Below are 25,580 nucleotides of genomic sequence, written 5' to 3' on the forward strand. Positions count from 1 at the left end.
CAGCTGGAAACACCTCCCTCCCAGTGCACATCTGGTGTCTGGGTACAGTTGTGTATGCGCCGTGTGCGACTTAGTAGTTCAACTACAACGTCACACATTAATGACAGCATATTGCTGCTGTGACATCATCAATGTGTGACTTAGTAGTTCTTAACAGAACTAACTCAAGCCCACAACGCCAACGCTATGACGTTCCATTTGTTAAGTAAGGTGTCGTCTTCATAAATTCATAGCAGATGTGGAGGCTGATTGCTTGGGACGGTAATCTGTGGAATAAAGTATGTCAACATATATCATTGCATTAATAATCATATTGTGGTGAATATTTTTGTTTTGCTCAGAAAGGTTGTTGTGTGTTAGAGTTGAGACTCTGAACCTGATATTTTGTTCTTCTGTTTTGTTTTTCTTATTTATTGGAGATTGAAAAAAACACCTCTTGTTGGTGTAAAAGTAAAGGTTGGAAATCTGTTACGTTAGGAAAACTTCACAAAGTCCCTTTGATTGTTGTAATTTCTTTTACTGAGCCACAGTGTCTCAAATTTAAATAAAAATATCTCAAAACAAGAATTTTTATAGCAATTTTTGGGTTAAAACTAGATTAATTAGAATAATGAATCAATCACAGGTCATGATTAATTAATCGCAGAAAAAGAATGGCATGACAGCACCGCTTATAACATCATCAGCTGCAGTATGGCAAGAGTGTGACGTACGCTGGTCTCCGCGTCTCAAACAAGGTGAGAAGGATCTGTATGACGCTGACAATTGCAGAGTCATTCTTCTCCTTTTCAAAGATGTTGGCAAGCAGCTGCTCCACCGTCTCCTGCCTGAAGAAGAGAGTGGAAGGAAAGATGAAGGATGAAGGATGAAGGATAGGCTTCAACTGGAAATGACAGGAAAAGTGCGACAGCTTGACTCTACTTTGATTCATCTGCTTAGTAATGTAGACTACCGTAGTCTAATCAAATCAACACAGACTGTTCTCAAACTAAGTCATCACATACTTTTCAAGTGTGGCTAGAAGGGGGTCAGGATCTGAGCAGCCCTGGACCTGGAACATCTGATCTCGGCTCAGTCTGATGATTTCACACAGAGACTGGGATGCATTGGAGTGTCTCTGTGACAAGAGAGAACAATCAATACACCTGTAGTCAAAAGGTAGATTTGTTTACCTGTTCTCAGATGAAATCCTCTTTACCATTTTTTCAAACTTCTATTTTTTAACAAAGATGAAAATTCAAATAGTCGTGAATGTGCATAAACTCACATCTTCATCTTGAGCAGGCTGCACCGTGTCCACCAGCCTCTGAATGACCTTCTCCTCATTTAGCCACTACAGATAAACATTTCACAAAAATAAAAACACAACTCAGCCCATAATATCATCCTGAGAAACACATCAAGGAAAAATCTGTGTGGGTTCAAAATCCTTGTCATCTCTACAGGGAAATGTAAGTGCTAACCAGTCTCCTAAGGTTTTTGTTTAAACACCCCACCCTCCCAAACCTAGTGACCCTCTCAAAAAGGTCAGCTGTGAGAAGCAACATTAGAGGGTTTTACATTACACACTTTTTCAGCAAAAAAACGCGTGTTTCTGCAGATGCAGACTTTATGCATTTAGTATGAAGTCAGGAGAAGTTGGCCTCAGACAAATGCAAACTTTTGCTTTAGCTTAACACAGTCTGCAGTGACAGTGCAGTCAGCTACTTTGAATTTCCTTATTATCCAATTAATTATTATTTGAACCCGGAAAATAAGTTTATGGCGCAGGTTGTGGTTATTAATGTTTGTGTAAGCATTATTTTCAATTATCCCAAGGAACACTTTCACATAGTTTAAACTCTGTGATATTTAGCTCATGCTTTCTTCTAGCTTTCTTTGACTTCCTCCTTCCTGAAACTCAGACCAAAGTCTTCAGTTGCTCCACTATTGTAAAGACAAATGTTCCCATTTAAGTTTTCCAATCCCGGGTTTTCATTTGGGAATGAATGGAGCGCAAATGTAACCAGACGATGGGACCATCACTTTCAGGACTGTTACCCACATTGAGAACATCTTGACGTAGCTGTTGTGGTTCAATGCAGGTGAGCATTCTGAGCAGCAGGTCCATGATGGCTGACGTCCCGATGTGTTTGATCATCAGATCAACAAAGTCCTCCCTCTTCCTCAGAAAATTCACTATCTGTTAACAGAAAGCAACAAGATGCACAGAGAATCAAAAACACAGAACCCCTGAGGAAATGATACCTGACTTAAAGGACATCCGCCCTCCTCATACCTGTTCCGGCTTGCGTCCTATCAGAATAGACAGCACTTTGGAGAAGAAGCTGGCCAGAAGTGGGTTAAGAGGCGGTTCATTCTTGAGGAAGCCGTAAAGCTTCATCAGCAACTTTTCATCTTCACCCAGTCTGTCGTTGATCTGACTCACATCGGATGTAAGCAGCTCACACGATATGTTGGGATACCTGCAGGAGCAGACACTGCTCTTTAAACTGAGCACAACAAGTCAGACTACATCCTTCCGCCTCGTTTCTACACTTCAGTGTAGTACTTTCACAGTACTGCTAAGAAAGAGTACTAGCTGTGCCTTAATGTTCGTAAACTCTTCACTAAATCATTAGATTATTTGTGTCACTTTTCCCCCAAAAATCAAAAATAGAATATTGTTGCCATTTAAAGTAACACTTAGATACAGACAGAGCATAACAAAGAGACAAAACATTAGCTAAAAGAGGGGCAGCAGGAATCCAGCCAATATTGACTTCATTAAGATCTATTCATTTTCCACCGTGAAGCAAAGTGGTCTCCTGGTTCCTACTGGCATCTCCAGCTGATTAGTTAAACATCAGATTGGCATAAAAATGCATCAACAGAAAGTCAAAGATGTTTCTCGATGCGTCTTAATGCATGAATATACTTTTTTTTAAAGGGTCTCTATCATGCTAAATCCATTTTTGGAGCTTTTTATGTTCATTCCTCACAATAAACAACCCCAAAGCAGTATTTTGATCCATTCACACATTTCTGAGTATGTTCCTCTTAAAACCTGCTCTCTGAGCACCAGCCCCACCCAAAGCACAAGAACAAGCGTGTTCTCATGAGCTGACGTAGACCGGTGAGAATCGCCCCTCAGCTGCCAGCACCGCCCCCTGGCAACACCCACTTTCTCCACGGAGCAAACGGTTCCCGGTCTCCAATAGTGGCTGGACTCCTCTTCCTCCTGTTCAAGGTGAACTCTGCCTTCACCCAACAGTAGCTGGGTTAACTGCAGCAACTCCATGACCCCGAAAGGGATTCCATGGGTTGTGAAAATTGATGGATGCATGCTGACTTTTAGAAGTCTTTGGCAGCCTGCAATTGTAATGTTAAGAAAGCAGATTCTTTACGTTTCAGAAGTTACATTTTTTCTTACTTGTATTTAACCTTTTCCTCAACATCGGCATCGGGTTCCTGCGTGATATAAGTGACCAGGTCCTCCATGCATTGAGGTCTCAGCAGGAAGTCCACCAGCTTGTGGTTGTGAGCTTTACACTCCTGCAGAACGTCGTCCTCATCCATAACCTCTATGAGCGTCACATCCTCCTTCTCTAAGAGGGTGTCGATGTGAGAAGTGGTGTGGAGGTCAAATTTCCAAAACATGGTGGCACTGAAAGAACAAATGCATGTCAAACAAAGCTAAAGAACCCTCATAAAAACACATCTAGTTTTGTTACAAGTTGTCCACGTTCTTCTAGAGTATATCAAACTTGTTGTCTCGTTGTTCATTCTGGGCTCAAAGTCTCCTTATTTTTTTCTGTTAGCTCTAAATCTCCTACATTAGGCTCCAATAGCAACACAAAAACATCAAGTAGTCTTTGAATGTCTTCAATTTTATAAATCACTGGGATATTTTTCAGGGCCATGGTCAGCTTGCATTTCACAGTAATTTTGCCATAAATATCTGCTGTGTCCAAATTCCTTCACTAGATTCAGTCCTGGCTTTGAAAAGGAAGATCATAGAGTTTACAGCCATGAAGACAATGGTGTTGTGCTTTAATAATGAAGGTGACTGTAGAATCACTGGCAGCTGCTTTGTAGCTACAGTGGTGCCATAGAAACAGAACAGACTAAAGATGTCTTTCTCCATTGAGAGGGAGAAACTCATAAACTAAAGGAAAATAAGGAAGACTTTCCAACAGATCATAGAGCTTTTTGTGGAGAACGATCGGCACATAGACTCAAAAAGTAAGGCCAAACAGGTTTTTTAATGTTTGTTTTTTGAAAATAACATGGGAGTAAGTGAAAAAAAAATGTAAGTAAAATCATTTTTTATTTTTATGATCATTTTCACAGACAACATTTGATAACTGATTAAAGCTCCAGAATTTGAAGTTGGAAAAATACCAGAAATAGAGGGTCAAATGTGTGCTGAACACATTTGTATTATACTTTAATTTATACACAAGAAGAGTGTTCTATCCATGTCTATAAAATAAATATTCTCTGTAGGACAAATATGTTTTTGTGTGTATTTTATAAGCTGTTAGCTGCTGTTGGATGAATGGTGAAATATTCAGTTCTTTCATTGTAAATCTGACTCCAGAGGAGTCGGTGCCTCACCAGCCATCAACCTCACCGCACGTCACTGATGCTAAGGACCTAGAATTCATAAAATAGCTTGACTACAAACTTGTACATTTTTCCTCATTTTCATTTGCATCCATAAAGGGGAAACAGGATGATGGCCAAGTTAAAAAAGAGCAAACAATCAGGAACTTACTGTATAAAACTTTTTGTGGTGACATTATGGTGAATGTATGCATTCCAGTTCATGAACATATACAGTCCTGGCATCTACCTGTAAATATGCTGGAGTCCAGACAGAAGGGCTCAGGTTACCAAGAGTGCTGCTCTAGTCTCTGGAAATCGTGGCCCATTCCAGGGAGCTGGATGTTCAGGCAGATGGACAGACTGGCAGGCAGACCTGCTTCACAAACCTGTGGATGACCGACAACAGGACTAATTCAGATTCAGAAAAGGAGCTTATAATGCAAATTAAATATCACTTTTTGGAATTTCAAAAACACTTGAAATATGTTTTATTCCTAGCAGAAGCTGTATTTTTGTGTCATGTATAACAAAGTCATGGTCAAACTAAAGATAAGCATCTTCATCTGTTTACTAAGACGATTTCTCCTCTCATTGCAATGTCAGCAGCATATTAACAGCATACTTTCCAGTTGTGGCTGGCTTCACAACAAAACGGAGGCGAGAGCTGGAGAAAGGCAGATCATTGAGCATCATGCAGCTGATTATTACCAGAAATAAACTGTGTTTTTTTGCACTGCTGTAATTAAACTGTGCATCCACAATCCATGTGCATCTTTGACTAAACAGTATTTTCCATTTTAAAAACCAGTGGCGCTTTGCAACACCTGAGCAGACCTTGCTCATTTAGTAAACTGATGTTGTGGCTGAGAAACAAACAAAACACATGATGTTAACTTTGATATTTTCTGTTAAACTGCTACTGTTTTTTCCCCAAATGTAGGACTGTGTTGTAGCACACAAGTGATGACGATAAATTTTATTTTCAATATGAAAACGTTGTAATATTAAAATGAAATAGAGAAGTAACCAACGACACAACCTTAGAAATAGATTTTTACTAAAGCAGCCATTATATGCGATGTATGCAGTCAGGAAATAAGCAACTACCTACAATTCTTGGACATTAAAGGACATTAGAATACAATTATGCAATACTAAATCACCTCATTTCAATTTTTGAACTTGTATGGCTTCAGGCCATAAAAAAAAAGTTTTCAAAGAACATTCATGTTTTCTGCTTGTTACCTCAAAAATACGGATGATAAGACACCTAAAACAAATCTAAATCAATTTTACTTTGGTAAAAACATAAATAAAGACTTCTAGAAAAAGTCCAACAGATGCAGAAAAGTTTCAGCATCTGTGTTTACAAGACATTTTTTAGTCTTTAATTCCAGATGAAAACAGACATGTACTGTGCATCAGAATGTATGCTTAAGGTTGACTAATTAACATATAAATATACAGTGTACATGGTTTATCCGATTATTTTATTTTTAACAACTGCCACCTGGAGGGCTCCGTAGCTTTAATACTAATCTTAGTACATAACTAATATGGGGTAGGAAAAAAATAAACTTTTTACATGAACTTCCTTTGGTAGTTAGAAAATGTTTTTTACTTCATTCTTTCTCACTCCATTTTATTTCTCTGTTCTACAGCTTTCATTAATCCTACAAGGACTTTATTTTGAAAGTAATTTTATTCAAAGCAGAAATTTCCCTACTTTCAGATTCTATGTTCTTTTTGTATTGATGTAAAATAAAACTTTATGAAAATATCTTTATATGTGTGCATGCCATCATTTTTGGTTCCAATAGAAAAATAAAATAAGAAAGGACAAAGTCAATATTAGAAGACAGCATTAAATTAGAATTTCTAAAGTGGGCTTTGGAAAATATGTTAACCACTTAAAAAGCACTTTAAAATGGTTAAAAAGAAACACCCCTCAAGTTCTAAAGAGAACAACATAAAGTTCAGGATATTCAAAACATTTAAAAAAGAATTTAAATTCTTTTTCAGCTGTGATTTAACTCAAGAGCATTACATGACAAAAAGTTGACAGTTTTGTTGCAGTCAACCCTGAGAAGTTCTGAGCCTAGTACAGAGTTATAGAGACAGCCACAAAACAAGACAAACCAATGAGAATATAGCTACATACAAAGCTACTGACAAGTGAATCAAATGGCTCAAATTAAAACAAAAAAGAAATTCATAACAATTGAAATTCACTCACCTAACCAATTCAAATAATTAAATAAGGCATACATTCCTGTGCTTACCTTGAACGTAAACCAATCCTAAACCATAGAAAATATACAGTAAATGCAAAACGTGCGCATAAATACAGCAAGAACAAAATCAGCTGTGTGGTTCCACTTCTGTTTTCTTTTTTAATGATGCAGGACGTCGGCAGGTATTGTGCAGAACCAGTCATGCAAGTGCATTGACGGGACAACACCCCAACCTGTTTTAACACCTCTGCTGAGGATGTTTATGACAGGTACATAAGTCAGTCCCTCCAGGAATTTGCTGTGTTGCGATTGCACCTAATTCTCCTGAATTCAGCCTTTCCCAGCACCTTTGTCTCGACAACAAGTTCTACAATCAAAATGTGTCCACCAATCAAGTTTAGAGGCTCAAACATTTTAGTAACCTGTCTAAACAACCAAATAGGGCTGGGTACCACCAATAATTTCCAGAATTGAATTAATTTGATTCACCAGAGCCTGGATTGATTTGGTTCACGATTTTTACGATTCTTTCAAGAAGCTTCAACAAAAATGTGTCAATTATGTTCTGCTTCTCATCAATGGTGTTTCGGTGTTTAGGTCGATCAACCATTAGCATTAGTCATTATGGGAAATTCCATTATAGGTTAGCATCAAGCTAGCAGACTTTGGCTTTACTGCATTTATGCGTTAGTTAACCGGAAAAGAAAAGAAATAATCTCTACTTTTATGGGTCAGTTATTATTTACTGCTTAAGATAAGGGTATTACCTTCCACAAAGAGACTGAGACTCTCAAAGATCTTTTTTGATACCTCCAAAAACTGGGAGCAATGGTGCGATCTGATCTCTATTTGTTTATTTACCCTTATTGAGAAAGTTGGTTGCTCCTTGATCAAACTGATCACCCTAGCACTCAAACTATACCTCATGATAATTCAAATTGGAGAAAAACGAAAATGCTGTGAACCTTACACAAATTGAAACCATGTAGGAACAGACAAACAATGACTCACTCCTCACACCTTGATTTTTCAACTTCCTATGTCATCAATGACTTTGGAGAAGTGCCCATGGAAACTAACATAATAATAGAACATTACTAACTTTGATGCACCGTTAAATAATTTTCGAACCATTTCTGCCAAATGTTGAGTTGTGTAACTGTAAACAGGGCTCCAGACTAACTTTTTTCACTAGGAGCACAGTGGCCCCCAACTGAAAATTTTAGGGGCACAACCATAAAATTTGGGGGCGCATACCGTGAATCAACATGCAAACCAAATCTACTAATTTCCACTGTATTACTAATAAATACTTTAATAATAGATGCAGAAATTACAATGTGCTGTTTCAAATTCAGTGTCACATTTTATTCTGCACTTTTGAAAATGCAACAAAAAGGTAAACAACAGCACCATTGCTGTCATGACAGTACAAATGGTAAACAAAATGGATAGAAATTCATCTTGGTGACACCAAATAAGTGCAGCCAAGATGCACAATAAGCGTGTTTGAGATCATATATTTTAGCTTCAACATCACCTGTCAATCATCACAAAAATATCAGGAGAAAGGGGTGGGAGCAAGGGGCAAACCTACCCGAACACAGCTGGAAATTTAGTACTGAACTGACTGAAAGCTGCCCTGCAGACTACAAAAACCATGTGTCCTAATGGTTTATGTAGATGAGTGATTAATTTAAATAATTTAAAATACCAATTGATTAAAAAAGGCTGCATATATTACAAAACATTCAAATAAATATAAAATATGTAATAACACAGATCAAACTAAGGTAAGGGGGAGAGGCATATTAAAAATAAATAGACTGTTAAGGACAACTCCAATTTCCTGTTCTCCTTCAGTCTCGCTGCAGATCTGCCTTCATCTCACAACCCCCCCCCCCCCCCCCGGTCACCCCAACGATCCAGGCGAGCCGCTGGTTCATCTTAAACACGTCTATTGTTGCATTTTCCACACGTGTTTTCTGTGTGTCTAAGGCTAATCTTGTCACTCGCACATATTTAAAGTTCAAGCCCCGTTAGCTGTCATGCATGTAGGTGTGGGACATTTATTCTCCTCAGCTGCCCCGACTCCCGCGGGAGCGGTGTGCTGCCGTAACAGCCGTGCATAAACCGTTTGGTTGCGGCTGATGCGTTGCCGTAACCAAAACCTAAACCTTCCTCCGGGTCTGTGTGATCCAGAGAAAAGTTCAGCACGGACTGCATGTATGTAGAAAATGACGAGCGAATAGATACGTTCTAAAGGAAATTAAGGAACTCCTTAATGTGGTCCAGGGAGGGAGGGGGCTGTCAGGTCTCCTAACGCCCCCTAGAGTCATATACCCCACTGTGATTGGTTGCTTTGTCAGCTCCGCGCACGACAATGAAAAATTGTCTTTCATACAACCTGGCGGGCTGCGTTAACATTAAACTTTCATGTCAAGGCGGGAGCAGCAAAATATCATCTTGGGGCCGCAAATAGCCCGCGGGGCACGAGTTTGAGACCCCTGCTGTACACTCTGGCACTGGTACACTAGCCACAGGTCGGAAGAATGAATCAATACTTCGTTTACTCATAGCTCAGACGCAAATATCAGGTTATGATATTTGTCTGCGTTTCCTTCCTTGCTAGCAAAAAAAAAAAAAAAAGAGTGTGTGCTAGCGTTTCATGAGTATGTGCGCGAGTGTGTGTGTCTGCCTGCGTGCGTTTGCGCTCGCATCTCATTGATTATTTCATTGCTCATTGATGTGCCCCTTCCACGTTTAATGTATAAAAAATACGGAGGGTGGGGGAGGCAAATTTACTGGTAGCACATGTGCGACTGGATGTAAAATTCAGTCGCACACTCTCAAATTTTGGTCGCAAAATGCGACCAATTGGTCGCAGTCTGGAGCCCTGGTAAATATTCAATAAATAAAAAAACGTCAGAGCTCTTCTGTAAACCAGATTAGCTTAACCCTTTTACGCAGCCCACAAATCACCTTATGCGTGATCATCAACTTTTACCTAAAGGCCCGTTCACACCGGGACGAATTTCGCCCGTGATTTTCGCCGACGTTTAACGCCTCGTGACTAAACAAAGGGCACCAATTAGAGTGTGCACACCGACGCGAAAAAACGCCACGCGTCAAAGCGTAAAAAAAAAAAAAAACGCCTCGGGTTCGTTTTTTTTTTTTGACGCCTCGCGTCAAAAATCTATTCGACCAATGAGAATGGCGCTTTTGCACACGTGTCTGGAGCTTCTGAAGTTACAGTAAAACACAACTTGGGGGCGCTCAAACACAAAAGTGCCTTGCTGAGCACACATACCAGCGAAGAAGATAGACGTCAAGTAGCGTCTACACAGCCGCGGAGAAATAATGATGGACATTCTAAAATATCCCCGAACCAAGCACCAGTTGGAGCTACTGGTGCTTGAAATATTCATGTTTTCTTTGTATTATTCTGACAATCGCGTAAATACTTGCTCTCTTCTTCTGAGTGAAAAGCGACTTTAAGAAGCGTAAAGTTGCGCAGCGCCACCTTGTGTACAGGAGTATTTCTGTTTACACTAAGCGCCATCTAATGTCAGGGAATGAAATTGCATGTTCGCTCGGCTCATCGTCAGCGAAAATCGCCTGGGTGTGAACACAAAAAACGTGGCGAAAAACACTGGCGAATAACGCCTAGCGAACATTTGTCCCGGTGTGTACGGGCCTTTACACTGTAAAAAAATGCTGGCAGCTGTGGTTGCCAGAAAAGTACCATAAAATTACGGTGAAACATTTTTTCATTTTTTACGGTAAGAACCTATTTTTGTTGTTGATTTCACGATTAAAAACCGTCGTATAGTCAATATTTTACTTCAGTAAGAATTGTTTTTACTTGAAGAAAAATCAATGTTTCACCCTAAAATGAACAACAAAATTCACATTTAATAAAGCAATCAAATTTCTCACAATTTAAATGCACACTTAAAAGTCTTAACTTTTCTACAAACTGTTGGGGGCATCTCATGTTTGGGGCCGTCAATTTACTGACAGCAATAGAAAGCTATGTGAGCTTACAAGCAGTAACAGGTTCAGTGTGGACAAGATGAGCAGAGGTTTAGTTAGCTCACATTTAATTCCAGCGCTTCCACCCAATAGTTTTGAACATAGACTTAGAACTGTAACAACATAAGTGTCACTTCTCTTCACAGCTCCCTAACTCGTGGTGTGGGAATCAACACTTCCCATGCGTCTTAGTGGCCATGGGCGGGGCTAAATCCACGGATTGATGGATTTTTAGATGCTGTTCTATGACTGAAAATATAAAAAAATAAATAAAACTAAATCAGATTTGCTCCTGCTGCATTTTTTAAACACACTGAGTGTTTGTGTGTGTGTGCTTAAGCCGTCTCTTCGCTAGCGCGTGTGTAGGAAGGAAAGCAGAGCTACGGCTCCCTCCCTAACCCTAAGGACAGGCGTCAGGCGCTGAGCGCAAGTGAGTTTGAGAGTGCATTCAAATTGTGCTACCACGTTAGGGAGAACAGTGAAAAGAAAAAAAGAAAAAAGGTTTCCTCTAAAACAGGGGTCGGGAACCTATGGCTCGCGAGCCATATATGGCTCTTTTGATGGTCACATGTGGCTCGCAGACAAATCTTTAATTATAGTTTTTTTTTTCATTAGACCAGTCCTTCTCGGGCGCGATGCGATGCCAGAGGCGCGCAGTAGTAGCAGTGCTTAGAGAGAGAAATCTGCGCCAGCGCTATCAGTTACTATTATCTATTATTTCACAGAGTTTGTACCAGCTGGAAACCTGTGAATTGACGTGCCTAAAACTGCGCGCTCCCGTCTCTGAGAAAGAGCGCGCAGATGCGGGGACGGGACGTCTGAGGAAGAAAGCAGAGGGGGCGGGGGGGGGGGGGGGGGGGGGGGGGGGTTGTGGGGACAGGCAGCAGGTGAATCGCGCAGGGATTGTAAAAACGTAAAACCCGCTGCCCGTCACTCACTGCAGCGTGTGAGTGTGTGTTTGACTCCATGTCTGCATGTGATCAGTCTGTCTCACATCTACAGAACATTCAGACCTAAGATCACGTTTAAAGTCTCAACGCCTGAACGAAGCAGAAACTCACCACGTATCAACCAGACTAGACCATCAGCAAAACTACCACGAGAAATACTCATCATTTATTAGCAACAGAATAACAATGTTATTAAAAAGAATCCACAGACTTATTGTACTTTAAAAATGTTGAAATTAAATCAAATGCACACATTCATTTGTATATTTAGTTTTAAACAAATTGTCGCGGACTGAGTTGGATGGCTGTTGGGCCGCGTTAAAAGTTCTGGAGTTCATTGAACGCGTCAAGCAGAGATCTGATTGGCCCTCAGTTCTGTCGCTCAGCCTGTTGTTAGGTAGTTTGGACCAATGGGGTTCAGCTATGGGCCGAATAAGGGAAATGGGAGGGCTGGAGCGGGAGCAGGGGAATATAAAGTTGGGAGAAGCGCTCTCGTGTCGGCGGGAGAGATTCAGGAGTTGCTGAATTAATTGAAGGGCGTTTGTTGCGGTCTGCAGTAATCGGAATAAAGAACCTTAAGAGAGGTTAAGTCTCAGTGTGGGGAAGGGACACTACATTATTGTATGGCTCTTTCGAAATTACATTTCAAAATATGTGGCATTTATGGCTCTCTTGGCCAAAAAGGTTCCCGACCCCTGCTCTAAAAGAACAGTAACTGGTTCTTTTATTAACCCACTCTGGAGGCCACAAGGGTCTGAACGGGGCGTTAATGTGCCCGCGCCTTTTGCATGTGTCAAAGACTGAAAAATCCCCAGTGACTGAGACCGCGCCCTGTAACCTGGTGGGCCTTATGGTCGTGAAAATACGGTAGTTCATTTTACCCCACACTCAAATTCCTGCAAAAAACAGAACATTAACATTTAACCATAAATCAGAAAAAACAGAAACTCCTAACTTTCTAATACTTTTTGTTCCACTAACTTTATTCTTAATCCATCTTTATTCCTAAAGGGAACAAATGTTTTTTGTTGTAATGCCTGAACATACAGCAAAGACCAAATGTTTGAACACACCTTCCCATTCACTTGAATGAAATGTGTTCAAACATTTGGTCTGTTCTGTATATACATTTTAAGTTTGGTTTTTAGTTAAAAGTGTTTCTCAATTGTGTGTGGTCCAACATAATGTTAAAGTGGAACAAAAATGTTTACCTTCACTTTAAAGACGAATATTTGCAAACTGTTAAGCACAAACTTTAATTCAATACAGTACTTAAACGCTTCTGTCAGTACCACAAAGTCGATGAGACGTTAAATAAAAGAAAAAAAAATTTCAATGTATGGGGAAAACGGATCTAGACCGGTGATGAAAATGCTAGAGCCTTTAAACATCATTGATGGAAACAGTTCGTTAGTGAAACTTTCAAAATTTAAAACTTTTGGCAAAAGTAACAAATTATAGTGATTCGTCGAAGTTACTCTGATGAGAAGAAATGTGCAGGAATTGTTTAGATTTGCAGGAATTGGTGCGATCACAAAATTGCAAATCCAGAGCAGACCGACTAAAACACACAAAAATCAACTCAATTGCTTTATTGTCGAGTTTATCATTTGATTTACTGAGAGAGAAACATTGGCAACTCTAAGCCTAGTTTTCAATGAGTGGTACGGTCCAGCAGTCAAAATAAAATAAATTAAAATAAAATAAACGTTCTGATGTGTTAAAAGGATTAAACAGAAAGTTATTTTTTGTACAGCATTGTTTTACTCTTGAATTTATTGTCTGTGCGGCATTGATAATGTTTTTTAAATAAGAATTATTAATCAAATTTTGAAATAAACGTGTTTGTTTTTCATTTTGGCTTTTCCCTTTAGGGATCACTACAGCAAATAACCTCACAATTCATAGATGCGTTTTGGCTTCCGTTTTGCTGTGAATAGCCTTCCTTACCAAAGCCACTGCATTTGGAATCATTTGAGTGCCCCACTTGGTTACAAAACCTTCCATCATGTGGCAGATCCAGGTTGTGTCCTGTCAATGGAATAACCAGGCCCAACCCTGCTTAGCTAACCAGAGCAAACTAATTCACCGCATATCTTTGCATCATGATGCATCTGTAAGAAGTTTTTGGCAGACTGGAAGATGGGCTTGTTGAAATAGTTTTCTAAGATAAAGAAATCTGCTAAAAATGGTGCTGGTGAGATATGACTAATTTTTTACTGACTTTTAAACTATAGTTTGGTAAAAAGTATGTTCATTTTCATAATTGGATGTGATACGATCTAAAGGTGTAACATGTTTTTAATAATTGCATTAGACCAGTAACATCAGAAAAGAAGGGGCAGTGGAATAAAAAAAGGGAGAGCAAGGCACAGCAGGAGAGCAGAGTGATGGAGCAGCAGAGCATGAGAGTGGAGGAAGCACTTCAAAGGAAGCACATGCTGTCCGCCTGGGACCCTAATGGGTTAAAATGAAAAGCAAGTTTCACTCATGACTAAGAATGGTTAGTGTTGTTTCTTTTATTTTTTTAATAAACAATACTACTGACGTTCCACTATTGGAGTTCTTTTCAACCGAAAATCCGGAACAAATTTTAAGCCGAATACACTCAAGCAGACCCTGGTCCGGGGCCAAAACCTGCTCTCTGACCCATCGTTGGAGGTGGTCCCGGTTTGTTTCCAATCGGACTGAAATTTGGTTCGCTCCCAAACAGGCTTTGTGAAACTCAGTTAAAACAACTTTTAACATGACATTAGGGGTGTGACGATAACCACACGTTGTTTTTTTGAAAGTTTTTTTTATTTTTTTAAGTTCTGCATATGGTGCGTGATTGGAACTATAATAAACACATTAAACACATTCATCTTTGCTGATAATTTACTTTTCTACTAGTCCTGTGTTTTGACTTTAAGGGCTTCCGGGGGGAACCTTTTATTACTGTTCTCCGTCTCTCCCTCTACGCTGCACACGCGGTTTCAGAAACACACACACATCCTCATTCTACAACAGAAGTTTCAGTCTCACGAGGAAATACAATAAATTTACTGCGTTCTAATTACTTCCATTTTATTCATTTCCATTACAAGCTGCGTGCATTCCTGAGTGCGCGACAAGGCCGCCCGCCTGGGGATTATGTGCGTGTGTGGGGGGTTATTACTGTTCTCCTTCAGAGTGCGATGTACAGTCAGGACCATAAATATTTGGACGAGACACATTCTTTCTAATTTAGTTTCTGTGCATTACCACAGTGAATTTGAAATAAAACAACTCAGATGCCATTGAAGTGCAGACTTTCAGCTTTTACTCAATCAAAAAGATTGCATAAAAACCGCGACACCGCGCCCCCTTTATGTTCATGATCAGAAATCTCCATAAACGTAGACCGGACTTCTTCTCGCTAACCGCCTTGCTGCATGCCTCTGCCATACGAAAATAGCAAGTAAAAAGTGTTGTAACTGGCCTTGATACAGATGTTCCACACCCGACGAAACAATGGCTGAAGACATCTTTGGTCACAGTTTTGTTTACAAGCTTCAGTCCTGAATACAGTGACCAAACCAAGGTCCAGGACTCAATCCGGACCAAATTAAGTGGACTAAGTCCGAGCCAAATGACTTTTCCAATTTGAATACACCCTGAAGTTCAGAATTTCACCTTTTTTTGCATGGCATTGACATCTACATATGTTAAACAACTCAGGACATGACACATTTTCTTTGAACCCACACACTTTCCAAGTGAGCAAAAACATTGAACATGTGACTGAGGTTTCTAGTTGCTCAGGTTTTTCCATTTTTATTTATTTTAGGGTTAGGGTTAGTGTTTCCTTTTAGATTGAATACTAAAACAAATAGTTCTTGTCTTTGGTTATAGGGTTTCAACGTTGAAAACTATTTACAGTAAAGTAAACATCAAATGCAAACCATTTTGAAGCTGAGAGAAGAGGCAAAATCATTCAGAACTATTGCACAAACATTGCGCATAACCAGTGCAACCAGTTGGAATGTCTTGAAAAAGAAAGAAACTACTGATATCGAACAGGTCGGCCAAGAGTAACAGCAGCAGTTGATGACAAACATTAAAAAAAAACAGATGACAACAGTCACTGACAGAGATCAGAAGGCCAGATTGGATTTCGCAAAGATGTACAGAGATCAGCCACAAATGTTTGTGGACTGATGAGATCAACATTAACCTATACTTAAGTGATGGAAAGGCCAAAGTATGGAGAAAAGTATGGAAAAAAGAAAGGCTCTGCTAAAGATTAGCTTGTATGTTCCAAAACATACAAGATTATCTGTGAGGCTTGGTGGAGGTACAATCATGGCTTGGGCTTGCATGGCTGCCTTTGGAATGGGCTCACTCATCTTTATTGATGATGCAACTTATGCAGCCAAATGAATGGTGAAGTCTGCAAAACCATTTTGGCAAGTTACAGAAAATGCATCCAAACTAAATGTGAGAAGTTTCATCATGCAACAATACAATGACCCAAAATATACTGCTGTGAGGCAAGGCAAGTTTATTTGTATAGCTCATTTGATGTACAAAGAAAATATAAAATGCTTTAAATAAAACATAAAAAACAATCAAAAGAATATTACGAGTGATCATAAAAAAGATTTAAAGAAAGTTAAAAAGAACTGAAGTTAAATAAGCATAGATAAAGAGTGAAGATGTAAACTTTGGAATACAAACTAATCAAACGTTGCTGATAACTGATGGGTCTTGGATTAAAAAAAACAACTTAGTGTTTCAGCTGATCTAAGACTTCCTGGAAGTATGTTCCAGTTCTGTGGACAGGGAAGCAGAATCCAGATTCCATCTTTAGTTTTGACACAAGGAACTTGCAAAAGACCAGATTAAGATGGTGAGAGAGTTCTTGCTGGTAGTACTGGGTCAGGAGGTCATTATTGTATTTTGGTGCTATACCATTCAATGCTTTATAAAACAGCAACAGAAATTTCAAGTTTATCCTCTGGCAGACCGGCAGCCAGTGTAAAGACCTCAGAACTGGACTGATGGAGTCTACTTTTTTGGTCCTTGCAAGAAACCGAGGAGCGGAGTTCTGAATAAGCTGTAGTTTCCCAATTGATTGTTTAAGTAGTCCTATAAAAACATGGTTATAATAGTCAAGTTGACAAAAGATGAAAGCATGACCTAGTTTTTCTAGGTCCTAATTAGACATATCTGTAATCTGGGTGGGTTGATTTTGTGACTGCTTTAATGTGTTTATCAAAATGTAGGTCTGTGTCCATGACAACACCAAAGTTTCTAAGTTCCAGTACTAAACACCAAAGCTTAGTGCTGGTCCAGTGAGACCCACCTATTTTACAGTTCAGTGATGAAAGTCAGGTAAGGAAAAAATCCCTGAACTTTTCTTTGAGCGATATGGCGGGCACAGAGCGAAATTTTGGAAAAATACGTGGTCTTAGATGCATTCTGGTGCATTCTGGCAGCTAGTTATTCACTTCTTTATCAAGAAACTAAGACTAATTGGAGCATCATGATTTGTCATTCAAACCATGGATATATGGAGAGTCAAACCCCTAGTTTGACTCTCCATTAAGGACTTGCTGGTCCTAAAAAAGAATTTGGAAAATTGCTCAAAGTAACACAATCCTACAATCTACGCTTTTCCTTAAAGCTACAAAACATACAATTGCTAAAATATAGTAACATCAAAGCCCCAAATGGCAAAAAGAACACCAGTAACTATGATATTCTATGAAAATACCTCAGTTATTTATACATTATTTCTGCTTTAGAAATGACTGATGTACAACATCCACTTGCACTGTTTTCTCAAACTATAATTACATCAAAATATGGGATCTGCTTTAAACTTTAATTCTATAACATAATACATCAATTCTTTAACACCAATACTAAGTAATCTGGGAAATATCAAAACAAACATACAAACTAAACTAAACATTGTAAACATTATTTTTTAAGGTAGTGCGGGTCCAAACCATCAAATACTTATAATTAATGTCAACTATATTGAACTAAATCATGGTAATTAGGAAATACAAATAAATTAGATAGAGAAATTTATTCAAAATAAAAACTGAAACTCAAAACTAAAATTGAAATTATTTCAAAATGTGGTTTTGAGATTATTTTACACAAAAAAGTATTTGACCTACACTACCTTAAAAATCTTTTTTTTCCAGCCAAGACCACTTCAATTTGTTTTTTATCGTCTTCTCACAACTGAGGTCGTGACCACGCTCAATAATGACGATGCCTGCCATTATTTTAACACAAATTTGATCGCAAACTCTTCAGATGTGTTTGTGAAAGTTTAGCGTGGGTCCGCCAGTTTTGGTCTCTAGGGAAGCGAGTCACGCTGACCACGTGGTGCAGACAGAGCCAATCAGACCCGTCGACGCATCCGAAAGCAACTAAAACGTCCCGTCATTGGTCAATTAGGCCGGGAAGACGGAGAGATGGCCACGACCATAGAGGAAGCGATCTGCGGAGAAATATAGAAAATAAAGCTAAAATTAGCTGATTTCAGACCATTTTTTAATTCGGAAAGCGATTTGTCCGTAGAGATCAGGTCTTTATTTCCCGGAAAGTACGTTCGGTTTGCTCAAAAACCCGGATTTCCGGGAATTCCCGGAAGACTTTCATCACTGCAGTTGTTTGAGTAAAGTAGTGTGGTCAACTGTATGAAACTAAGATCCAAAAACTAGCACTGATATATTTCCAGTCTTTGTTCAAATGTGTATAATTAGTCACTTTGGTCAGAGCCATCTCGGGGCTGTGGTGCTGTCTGAAGCCTGACTGGAAGACATCATTGCAGCAGTTTCTTATCAAGAATTAATTTACTGATGGAAAGGAAAACACCTTTTTAAATATCTTACTTAAAAATGACAGGTTTGATATTGGTCTGTAGCTGCTCATTTGTGTCTTGTCTTGACTGTTCCTTTTAAGGAGGGGTTTGATTACAGGTATTTTCAGTGGTTCTGGGAAAATACCAGATGTTAAAGACAAGTTAACAATCTGGAGCAGGAATGACTCTAGAATCTTTGAATCTTTTTTCAAATAACTTGTGCCACACAACAATAGTCTTCATAAGGGGGGAAAAGTGGAAGGTCTTGGACTGGTCAAGTCAATCACTGGACCTTGACCCAAAAAAGAATGCACTTTCTCCCCAGAGAAGACTGAAGGAAGAAACCCCCAGAACCAGAGAACTGAAAGACGTTGTAATGAAGGCCTGAAACAGAATTTCAAATGACAAAAGCAACAACTTGGTAAAGTCAACAGTTTGCAGCCTCAAAGCAGATACTGCAAATAAGGTTTATGGCACCAAATATTACATTTTTGTCATTTTAAGTTAATTTAATAATGCCTGTTCCAATATTTTCGCTCATTTAAAAAGTGGGTGGGTACAAAGAAAAGATGCTCTGTAATGAGTTGCTTAACACATCTTGATGTCAATATCAAATAAAAGCTGGAATTCTGAACTTTAGTCTTATATACATCTTTTGATATAAAACTCAGATGTCTTGGGTATAAAAAAAAAAGAAAGTGACATTGAATTTCTAATACTTATTGAGAGAACTGTACATGTCAATATTTCTGTTGCAACAACACAGCACGGAGGAGACTGATTGACAATGGTTTACAATCAGAAAGCAGAACACAATGCGCTGTAAAAAAAAAAGAAATTGAGCTAAATTGCACTATAGGGTTGTGCCGATGGACGATATCATCGTCCATCGTGATGGGTGACTGACATCCCGATGGAGAGACCACCATCGTGATGCCACGCCCCCGCCACGTTGCGCGTCGACACCATAAGCCGCGGTTACATGTACAAAATATCTTGATGGGATCAATGGTCGGATTAGAATCCAACCGTGTAGATGGGCACAGAAAAATGTTTTCAGAATATAAAAACGTTCACTAAGGTCACACTTTCCGTCGGAATAAATCATTCGCACATGCGCAGTAGGGTTTGAAAACCGGAAGGATATAAATTCCGCCGAGCGTCTTTTTTTTCAAACTTTATTGAATGTAACACTTCAATACAAAACAATGTTAAACAGCGCCGAGCGGCTATATACATTGACATGTCAGCTCGGTAAAATACGAGATGATCTTCTAAACGTGCTTTTAATAATGTTACGGTTATTATGAAACACCTGTTCGCTCATCATTTGAATTTTAATCCGTGTGGTCAGTGCTTTTTCTGAACGAAGCCAGGATTAGCAGTATGCTAACACGGGCTAACAACATTAGCTTTGGGTGGTGCTGCTTGCTGGCTGCACGTAAACATGTAAGAATAACATCAGCCTTTATTTAGCCGGGACACGACTGGAAACACAAATCCGCGTGATTGTTTGAATGTTTTCTAAGGACTGAGCGACATTTCTGCTTTGAAGCTCAAACCGCTGTGTGTGCTGACGATCCGAGCTGTGCTCTGACACACACTTTTAGACCCGGTTCTGAGTTCGGTTGCTTGTACCCCTAGAGCTGCGGGACGGATCGCAGTCTTAAATCTCCCACACATAGCGCTCATGTAACAAAGCAGCCCCCCCCCTTCCCCTCAAACACAAAGCTGTAAGTCCGCGCTCCGCCGGTCCACTTGACTAGTGAAGTGCGGGAGCGGACTACTTCTTTTCTATTTTGTTTGTTACTTTTTTTGTTAAAGTCACTTCCCTCAGTTTATACTGGATCATCGCGGATTAGTCAATAGTTGGGAAATAAAATGAAAAAAGCAAAAAAACAAATAGCAGTTATATAAGAACGAAAAATGCCCCCCAACCCCCCCTCCTTCCCGACGATGTCATCGTCCATCCCGATGGTTGACAGCAAACATCGTCAACGGCCAATTTAAGGGACATCGCCCAACCCTATTGCACTAAGCATATCCTGTAAAACCGAGGCAGCAAAAAGTAAACTGTTATAGCAACAGACAGCTGTATTTCCATTATAAAAGCAACGATCACAATTGTCATTCATTTCTGTCCTTATAGGAATGTTTGGCGCTGAGTGCACACAGCTGTATTCCTCCACAAGGAAAGCTAGCAGTTATTATTGCCCTTAAGCCGCATTCATACCGAACACAATTTGCTCAGCAGGGACGTCCAGTTACGATGTTAATTAAGGCAATGAACAGACACTATCTGAGGACCTGGGGCAAAATTTAAGCGTTGGGCACACCGTCAAAGGAAAGCGATATACAGTGGGGCAAAAAAGTAATTAGTCAGCCACAAATTGTGCAAGTTCTCCCACTTAAAAGGCTGAGAGAGGCCTGTAATTTTCATCATAGGAAAACCTCAACTATGAGAGACAAAATGAGAAAAAAATCCAGAAAGTCATTTTGTCTGATTTTCAAAGAATTTATTTGTAAATTATGGTGAAAAATAAGTATTTGGTCAATGACAAAAGTTCAACTCAGTACTTTGTTGGCAATGACAGCAGTCAAACATTTTCTGTAAGTCTTCACAAGTGATGTTTTGGTCCATTCCTCCATGCAGATCTCCTCTAAAGCAGTGAAGTTTTAGGGCTGTCTCTGTCAACACAAACTTTCAACTCCCTCCAAAGATTTAGCTAGGCCACTCCAGGACCTTGAAATGCTTCTTATGAAGCCACTCCTTCGTTACCCGGGCAACGTGTTTGTGATGGTTGTCTTGCTGAAAAACCCAGCCATGTTTCCTCTTCAGTGCTGATGGAAGGAGGTTTTCACTCAAAATCTGACCATACGTGGCTCCATTCATTCTTTCCTTCACACGGATCAGTCATCCTGGTCTCTTTGCTGAAAAACAGCCCCAAAGCATGATGCTTCCACCCCCATGCTTTACAGTAGCTGTGGTGTTCTTTGGATGCAGCTCATCATTCTTTCTCCTCCAAACACGACAAGTAGAGTTCTTTCCAAAAAGTTCTTTTCTGGTTTCATCTGACCATGGGACATTCACCCAATCCTCTTCTGGATCATCTAAATCCTCTCTAGCAGACTGTAGACGGTTCTGCACATGTACTGGCTTTAGCAGGGGGACACGTCTGGCCATGCAGGGTTTGAGTCCCTGGTGGTGTAGTGTGTTACTGATGGTACCTTTGTTACTTTGGTCCCAGCTCTCTGCAGGTCATTCACTAAGTCCTCCGTGTGGTTCTGGGATTTTTGCTCACTGTTCTTGTGATAATTTTGACCCCATGGGGTGAGATCTTGCAGGGAGCCCCAGATGGAGGGAGTTTATCAGCGGTCTTATATGTCTTCCATTTCCTAATTATTGCTCCCACATGTGATTTCTTCACACCAAGCTGCTTACCTGTTGCAGATTCAGTCTTCCAGCCTGGTGCAGGTCAATAATTTGGTTTCTGGTGTCCTTAGACAGCTACTTGGTCTCCATAGTGGAGTTTGGACTGTGGCTGTTTGAGGTTGTGGACAGGTGTCTTTCTATAGATAACCAGTTCAGACAGGAGCCATTAATACAGGTAACCAGTGGAGGACAGAAAATCCTCTACAGAAGAAGTTACAGGTCTGGGAGAGACAGAAATCCTGCTTGTTCATAGATGACCTAATACTTATTTCCCACCATAATTTTGCAAAATAATAATAATAATTTTTAAGTCACACTATATGATTTTCTGGATTTTTTTTCTCTCCTTTTGAGTCACATAGTTGAGGTATACCTATGTGAGACAGAGCCTCTTCTTTCTCTTAAGTGGGAGAACTTGCGCAATTGGTGGCTGAATAAATACTTGACCCCAATGTATTCGCTGATTGTGATGACAGGTTGAATAAAGCATCAGTTAAGTGAGAACATTCACCTCTTACCGCTTTTTTCCCTCGTATGATGAAGCAAATGTTTGTTTCAAAGAAACAAAGTCTAACGTCTAAATTGGTCAATCCCTCCTCATGGTTTATTTCCTCCTTAGATTATTTTCTCTCTCTTTCTGTTCTGCTTCATCATAGTCTTCAATTTTATCAAATAGTCCAACAGGTTACTGTCCTGCTGTTGTTATGAACTGTGACAACCTATGCTGTTTTTATTTGTTTACAACATGTTAATAATTGGAATACAATCTATATGATACAAATTTATAGATACTACTAACAATATTATTAATATTGTGTTTCTGTTGCTCCGGTTACCAACTGGCGTTTAGGCCTGTGTGGTAATATAGAACATTTACGCTGGATGACCAGAACTTCTTTTTTTAACGTGTGCATTATCACTTTGATCTACTACTTTTTAACCCTCGTATTATCCTCAAATATTACTTACGCATTTCACCCTTGGGGTGAACCCAAGGATATATGCCTCCTGAAAATGATTTACATAAAATTGTTAACCAATTTTTTTTTGTCAGGCACATTGTTTACTTGTTGAATACATAAATAACCCCTTGATAATAAAACAGATCAGGGAGTTGACCTGTTCTCTAGCGCCACCATCAGAAAAAGCTTTTAATTTAGAATTAATGTATCTTGAAAAGTTTTCATACAAATCTTCTCAAATTTACTAACAGTAATGTGCCCCAAGAGAATTACCCCTATTGGTTTTGGTGATGATATGACCTTTGCTGTAGTGCCCCAGGGGTAAAACATGTTTATTCTTTTCCCAAATGTTTTCTTAACCGAGCAGCATCTTTGATGCATAATGCTTTGATGAAGGTATAGAATGAATTATTCCTTAATGCCGGATTGATTTAAGGTCAAAGGGTAAAGATATAAAACTTTCTGTTTGTTTTGTTCATGATTAAACTTTAAACTCAATTTGATGAATTCATTACGGAGGAAAAACAGTTTCCTGGTGTGTCCTTTGGATGTAAACATGTCATAGGAAAGACTGTCACAAATCATCACTGATTAACCAACCATGCTACATTAATCAATAGCCATGCAAAATGGCCTTACCCTGAACTGACTCCGGGTTTCTGTGTATTAACCGTGGACGTCAAAATGCAAACATGTATGCATGCCATTGTGAGTGTTTATGCGGTCATGCTGACTGCCGCTGCCTCGCATCAGTCCGGTTCGCGGGACACAAGAAGCACTGTCGCTGTGTGACAGGAGACGCACCGGCGCGGGCTAGCAGGCTAGCGCCGCCGACTACAGTCAGGTGCTCGGACCCGCAGCTGTTTGTTAGCGCGCTGTTAGACATGCATCACGCGAGCGGGCACTGGATCGATTTAATGATGATGAATGTTTTTGTGTTGTTGTAGTCACAACACAGGTAGAAATCTCAGGGTAAAGGTCCAGTGGTTCTACCTGCGCGCATTGCGATAAGATGGCCAGAAGTGTTTTCCTACTCTCCGGCTAATGTTAGCCGGCTCTATCGGCTGCGGGCTAAACCTTCCAACACCGGGGATACTCACCAACCGACAGCGGGAGGAGAAAAGACGCCTGCATACGGGTTATCTCTCCATCTGTCCGGAGCCCAACCGATACTAAAACGTAGACTAAACTAAGTCCAAAAAAGAAAAATAAAGCATTTAAAGTAATTCTAAAAGCGGCTAAACGACAGAGACCACTTCCAAGATGGCGGTTCCATCAACTTCAACTTCCCCCTCCCCCACCGCGGTGCAACGTTTGGCCCTCATGGTGCGTTTCGGCGCCACTCGAAAATTTCAAAAGCCATAAATCCCGGTTTTAAATAAATAAATAAACAAAAAAACAAACACCTTTTCTGACCCGGAAAGAAGAAAAATCTTCACTAACACACGCATAAAAGCCCATCACAGCAATCGCGTTGTGGACAGATATTTACAGTTATTGCAGGCGTTATTTTAGAAAAAGGCGGTTCCACGGTACGATTATATTAACACTTGGTTTCTTTACGGCACTTAAATGCTAAAACTGTAGCGTAAGATAGTCATCACATGACAGCAATGTGGAATTAAATTTGCGGCCACCACACTAGCCAGCATTTGCGTCGTATTTAAAGTTTTGAGGTCCTATTTACGAGGTACAGTGAACGCATCGGCACACCATTCAAACATAGCCATTGGCTGGAGTCTTCAAGATCTTGACGTTTCATTGGACACGAGGCCGATCATCGCAGCGGCAGCACAGGGCAGCGTTATGGCGCTGTGCTGATGCTGAACATGAAATACGAATATTCATTCGAGAGCTGCACCACAGACTGCTGTGGGGGCCGTTTGAGACACTGAGAGAATCAAATATTAACAGAAACATTTTTGATTATTTAGCCCTTTTAAGGTTTTCAAATGCATATTTGACCTTTTAATTCATGTATTTATCAATGCTACATTTACTCACTAAATATTTAGTTTTTTTTCCATTAAATATTTAAGTTGAATGGCTAAATATTTATTTAGAAATGTTTATTTATAAAATAAATAATTCAAACGAGAAAAATAAAGCATTTAAAGTCATTCTTAAATGAATATTTTTTAACTAAATATTTTGCTTGGAGTTAAACGTTTAACTCCTAACTAAATATTTAGCTGACAGCTATAGAATTTAACAGCCTTAATGGCACCTCTAAAATAAACTGGCTAAAATAATGTATTAAAAATCTAAACAGTGCTTGGTGTACTATTCCTAATAAAATATTTTCCAACCAAGGAGGAATCCAATTTTTACTCAGTGGTGAATTCAACATTAAAAAACTACCCGTTAAGCTTAAATATAAGCAATAACAAGATAAAAGAAACAGGATTAAGGCTAAATGGCCAACAGACATGTTTAAACTAAATTTAAACAATGTATTCCCCCAAAATGAAATTTTGGGTAAAGTTACATTTGTGATTAAGACAGAAGAAAAACTAATAAAATTTCATTGTG

At 39.5% G+C, this 25,580-nt stretch overlaps 1 protein-coding gene across 4 annotated transcripts in view; it reads right to left on the reverse strand.

The window, feature by feature from the left end:
• The window catches only part of ppp6r3 (protein phosphatase 6 regulatory subunit 3), a 42,986-nt gene extending 18,639 nt beyond the window's left edge, over window positions 1–24,347 (reverse strand). For 2 of the 4 annotated variants that reach the window (XM_011472827.3, XM_011472824.3), the window contains exons 1-8: window positions 24,149–24,347; window positions 4,838–4,976; window positions 3,413–3,646; window positions 2,279–2,465; window positions 2,045–2,182; window positions 1,268–1,333; window positions 1,005–1,117; window positions 714–827 (exon numbers count right to left, since the gene is read on the reverse strand). In XM_011472827.3, the coding sequence (XP_011471129.1) occupies window positions 714–827; window positions 1,005–1,117; window positions 1,268–1,333; window positions 2,045–2,182; window positions 2,279–2,465; window positions 3,413–3,639 (845 nt within the window). In that variant the 5' untranslated portion in view covers window positions 3,640–3,646; window positions 4,838–4,976; window positions 24,149–24,347. The remainder of the gene's footprint in view (window positions 1–713; window positions 828–1,004; window positions 1,118–1,267; window positions 1,334–2,044; window positions 2,183–2,278; window positions 2,466–3,412; window positions 3,647–4,837; window positions 4,977–24,148) is intronic. The other 2 variants (XM_004086205.4, XM_011472825.3) reach the window with 1 other exon arrangement.
• Window positions 24,348–25,580: the final 1,233 nt, after the last annotated feature.

Source organism: Oryzias latipes, chromosome 6, assembly GCF_002234675.1.
Source record: "Oryzias latipes chromosome 6, ASM223467v1".
Classification (NCBI taxonomy): domain Eukaryota; kingdom Metazoa; phylum Chordata; class Actinopteri; order Beloniformes; family Adrianichthyidae; genus Oryzias; species Oryzias latipes.